General features: G+C 36.2%; 1 protein-coding gene across 1 annotated transcript; it reads left to right on the top strand.

Moving 5' to 3' along the window:
- Positions 1-873: 873 nt before the first annotated feature.
- Positions 874-4,163, top strand: LOC121964677 (lysosomal alpha-mannosidase-like; the record flags this gene model as incomplete). Its single annotated transcript, XM_042514877.1, has 5 exons — positions 874-952; positions 1,884-1,993; positions 2,283-2,390; positions 3,000-3,116; positions 3,981-4,163. Coding segments are annotated over 5 exons (597 nt in total), but the record flags the coding sequence as incomplete, so codon positions are not given.
- Positions 4,164-4,397: the final 234 nt, after the last annotated feature.

Here is a 4,397-nt window from a genome sequence, read left to right as displayed (position 1 = left end):
TTTTTTCAATTTTAAGTATTTTTACATAAAAGTACTTACAGTCATTATAATAAATAATTAAACAAGCTTTCCTACAACCAACTATGATGTATATCATTGTGCACAGACAGGAATAATAGCAGCACATTAATAATTTAAGAGTTTAAGTGCTGTTTCAAAACCCGGCCGTCCTCGTCCTGATGCTTATCAGTCTGTGCAGAGAAGGCAGGAAGTTAAAGTTTCCTTTTAGTCATTTGAAACCTGAGCAGACTGGCTTTGTTTCTTTTGAAAACGTTAGAAGAAGGCAATGAGCAACTTTTGAAGAAATTATCCAAAAAATTGCAACAAATTAGTAAAAAGTGCAAGAAAATTACATGGACATTGTCATAAATAGAAAAAAAGAACAGATAAAAGAAAGAACAAGCAAGAGAATGACTTGGGCGGGCGGGGGGGTACTTTATAAAATATCAATTCTGTCTTAACATTTTCATTATAAATATCATTTTCTGGATTTTTTTCTCAAGTCTGTTATTTTTTTTTAATAATTTTCTAAAAATACTAGTTTCTTTCAGTTTGCAAGACATTTTTCCATGTTGCTATTAGCCTTTTTCATGTTTTTTTTAAATAATTTAAACCAATTTAATAAGAGTTCAAAGGTATAAATACTTGTGAAAAGTGTCTAAGTACAGCAGAAGAACAGTGATGTTGATCCAGGTTTCAAAGGGTTAAGACAACTGCATCACACCAAACTTTATTTCTGTTTTTCCCATTTTGACCTGTTGATGGCATTAGTTAGCAGATCACTATACTAATGTTGTCTGCTGAACAGCATCATATTACTCCACCTGTCCTCTGTTGAAGGACTCTCGTAACTGCCGCTTTGTTTTGTTCCAGACGTGTAACCAGCTGGAGATACTCGGGGGTCCGGTCTCCAGGAATGGACCCTTTGGCAAGGGCGACAGTCTGACCATGAGTGAGATTTTGTTTTTATTGCTTCTTACTGTAAAAAGATTTTTTAAAAAATCATTAATGGTATAAGGTTTTTTGGGAAGGAAGCTTTCATCTTGTGCTCACATATACACCATCATCATCAATCATCAATGGCTGATTAATTCACCACATACGTATAATCCCGTCATAGTTCTCTCGGTCACAGTGGTTTAAATATTAAACCTCAGGGAGTATTTGGTGCACTTTATGTGCTTTTGGCATAAATTTTGACAAGATAGTGTATTTTTGTTTAATCTTGGAATTTCCACCTCAGCTCCTACAATAAGTCTTAAATACACTGCGTGGAGAAAATTGTTACATTCATAATGTTAAGTACAAAAAATGCGCCATTGAAACCCATTCAACCTGCAATTCCCACAGCCATCAAGGCATGAAAACATGCATTGTATTATTTTTGGGTGTTTACTTTACTATTCTCCACCTGATTATGTCTTTTTTTTTTTACTATATTTGGCATATGGAGAAAATACATGCAATTTCCACTAGATTCAATGTTGCTGCTGGTCACGGACATATCCCAGGCTTTGATAATAACAAAAAATGTTCTTTGCATTTAGTTTATTGAAAATAATTCATTTTTTGTGGGGTTTTTTTTTTCATTTAAAAACATAGTGACACCATGACAAAAACCTGTCATTTAAAAGGTTAAAATTCTGAAAACTAATCAATATTTGATATTTATGATTAGGAATGATGTTGGTTAAAACATTAAGTCAATGAAGGTAAAATTAAAAAAAATATTTTTAATATTTATGTTATGTTATAAATATTTTTGAGAAGCACATTTTGTGTGCAGAGCAATACAATTGTCTGAAATATTAACATGCGCCCCGAAGGGTTAATAAATCTGACTTGAGACCAGAGAGAGGACTGACAGTTTGTGCTCTTTTCAGAGAAAGCCATGGCGGTGGCTCAGCACCATGACGCAGTGTCGGGCACAGAGAAGCAACACGTAGCAAACGACTACGCCAGGCGGCTGGCTGGCGGCTGGCAACACTGTCAGGTATTTTTTTAGCTTCACACGGCATCACGGTGCTCAACATAATCCTGTGTGTTCATTTACTCATATTCTGAGATACTGCGGTGCTGTGTGTCCAGTAGAGTCTTTGTATTTTTTATGCAAAAGAACATATTAAAAACTGTTTGTTTGGATCAGCTCCAAATGCAGAGTGTAACTTTTTAGCAAGCCAATTGTTAGCTGGAACCACTTTTTAACATTTTTTTCTTTGATATCGGAGGACATTAATGCACCTGATATTTCTGAGTTTTGACTTCGATTTTTCCTTTTTCAGGTTCTTGTCAGTAACAGTCTGGCTGCCCTGAGTGGCTCATCTGCTGAGCGAATCTTCTGTGACAACCTCAACATCAGTGTGTGTCCTCTCACTGAGTCCAGCAAGAAGGTGACACACACACTTAAAATCGAACTGGACTTTAAATTGTCTTGTTATATCATATTTTACTTATAGCGTATGTTAACATACTTTTAGTCCTACCTTGTGGTAACTTTATTGTGTGTTCTTTTTGTGTTTTATATTGTTATTTAGGTGTTTGTATTTTTGTGATATTTTGTCTGTCTGTAACTTTTATGTCTGTTTTCAACACTATTAAGTACCCATTTATTTGCAATACCACTTCCCGCTGTGCATTCGGTAATTTGGCATTTATCTCCCACCTTGCTGTTCACGGTAAATGAGCACAGAAAAGTATGACAAATCAGTAGTAGTAATACATTTAAACCAAGCCTAAGAACCCTAATAAAACAGATTTAAACAAACAAGGAAAACAAAGCAGAAGCAAAAGAAAAAGAAAAAGAAGAGGGATTATTATATTAAGAGGTTAAGAAGAATCATATCTTGTCTAAATATTAACGATCTCTATAAATAGATTCTGCATGTCTGTGTTGCTGTATCGTGGTTAGACGATAACTGATGGGTTCAGATATTGTAAACGTATTAACAAAAATCAAGATTGTTATTTAACAATGCTCAACCTCTCTCTCTCTCTCTTAGTTCTCAGTCAATGTGTACAATCCTCTCGCTCGCCCCGTCACTTGGCCGGTCAGGCTGCCGGTGAACGGGACCGCATACGACGTATCAGATGCTGAAGGCAAATCAGTGGACTGTCAGGTAAGTGTGTGTGTGTGTGTGTGTGTGTGTCTCAGCATTAAGTATGAGGTGATCAACAACAAACTTTGCAGTGACATGACAAAGACAACTTTTTTCGAGGGCTTTAACTAGCGATTATTCACCTTGTCGATTATTTTCTCGATTAATCATTTAGTGTTTTTGTGTATAAAATGTCAGAAAATTGTGAAAAATACCAGTCAGTGTTTCCCCAAGCCCAAATTGTTGTCCTCAAATGCCTTGTTTTGGCCAAAGCCCAAAGATATTCAGTTTACTGTCTTTGACGAGTGAAGAAACCAGAAAAAAAATCAAATTTATTAAGCCGGAATTAGAGAGTTTTGACTTTTTCTTTAAAACAATGGCTTAAACTTATCAATCAATAATCAAATTAGTTTGTGATTAATTCAGTAGTTGACATCTAATTGATAAGTTGTTGCAGCTCTAATACAGTTTAATCCAGTCTGCATGGACTCTTTTGTTTGATAATGAGTCAGAGTGGATTATTAAGTTTTTATAGCAACTTGTTAGAATTGAATAATGTTTTTTAATTTGATGTTAAGGAAATGCACTTTATATGATTTTTTTGAAACATAGCACAATCATTTATTACAGGTGGAATTCTTCTGTGGCAATAGCATAATTTACATTTATTATGAATGCCTATAATCTGTAATAGTAAAACATATTATCTGATTGATTGTCAGGATGTCATAAAATAGCTCAGAACCTGCAGAGTTCAGATTTTCCTGTAAACTATAATCCTGCCACCACTGAGTGTGTTTCTGTTAAGCATTTTTGGCCCCTTTTTGCAGTAAAAATATGAAACAAAAAATTAAAAATGGCAGCTTCTCTGTGTCTCTGTTCCAGGTGGTTCCGGTGTCCGCGGCCACCCGGGACGTGAGGAGAAACCGAGGCTTCGCCGTCAATGAGCTGGTGTTCCAGGTGCAGGCTCCTCCTCTGGGCTTCTCCACCTACTCTGTGTCGCTGCTTCAGGACGGGCCTCCACCTGCCGCCACAGAGCGCCGCGCGCCCACCACCATCGCGAACAAGGTCTCACCACAGCATCATTGCACACTTTTTTTAAAGATCGTGATAGCTCAAAGTCACACGGTGTTATATGGATGCAGTGGTTTCATTATTACTTCCAAAACTACATTCACTGCAAGGCGGCTTTATTTGTAAAGCACATTTCACACAACGAGGCAGTGCAGTGCTAAACACAGCAATAAAATGTTAAAAAAACATAATAAAGGATACAGATTTACAATAAAAGAGTAAAGAGAT

Source organism: Plectropomus leopardus, unplaced genomic scaffold (genome assembly GCF_008729295.1).
Source record: "Plectropomus leopardus isolate mb unplaced genomic scaffold, YSFRI_Pleo_2.0 unplaced_scaffold16672, whole genome shotgun sequence".
In the NCBI taxonomy this organism is placed as follows: domain Eukaryota; kingdom Metazoa; phylum Chordata; class Actinopteri; order Perciformes; family Serranidae; genus Plectropomus; species Plectropomus leopardus.
The sequence above is the reverse complement of the archived record's forward strand: the minus strand, read 5'-3'. Positions and strand labels throughout refer to the sequence as shown.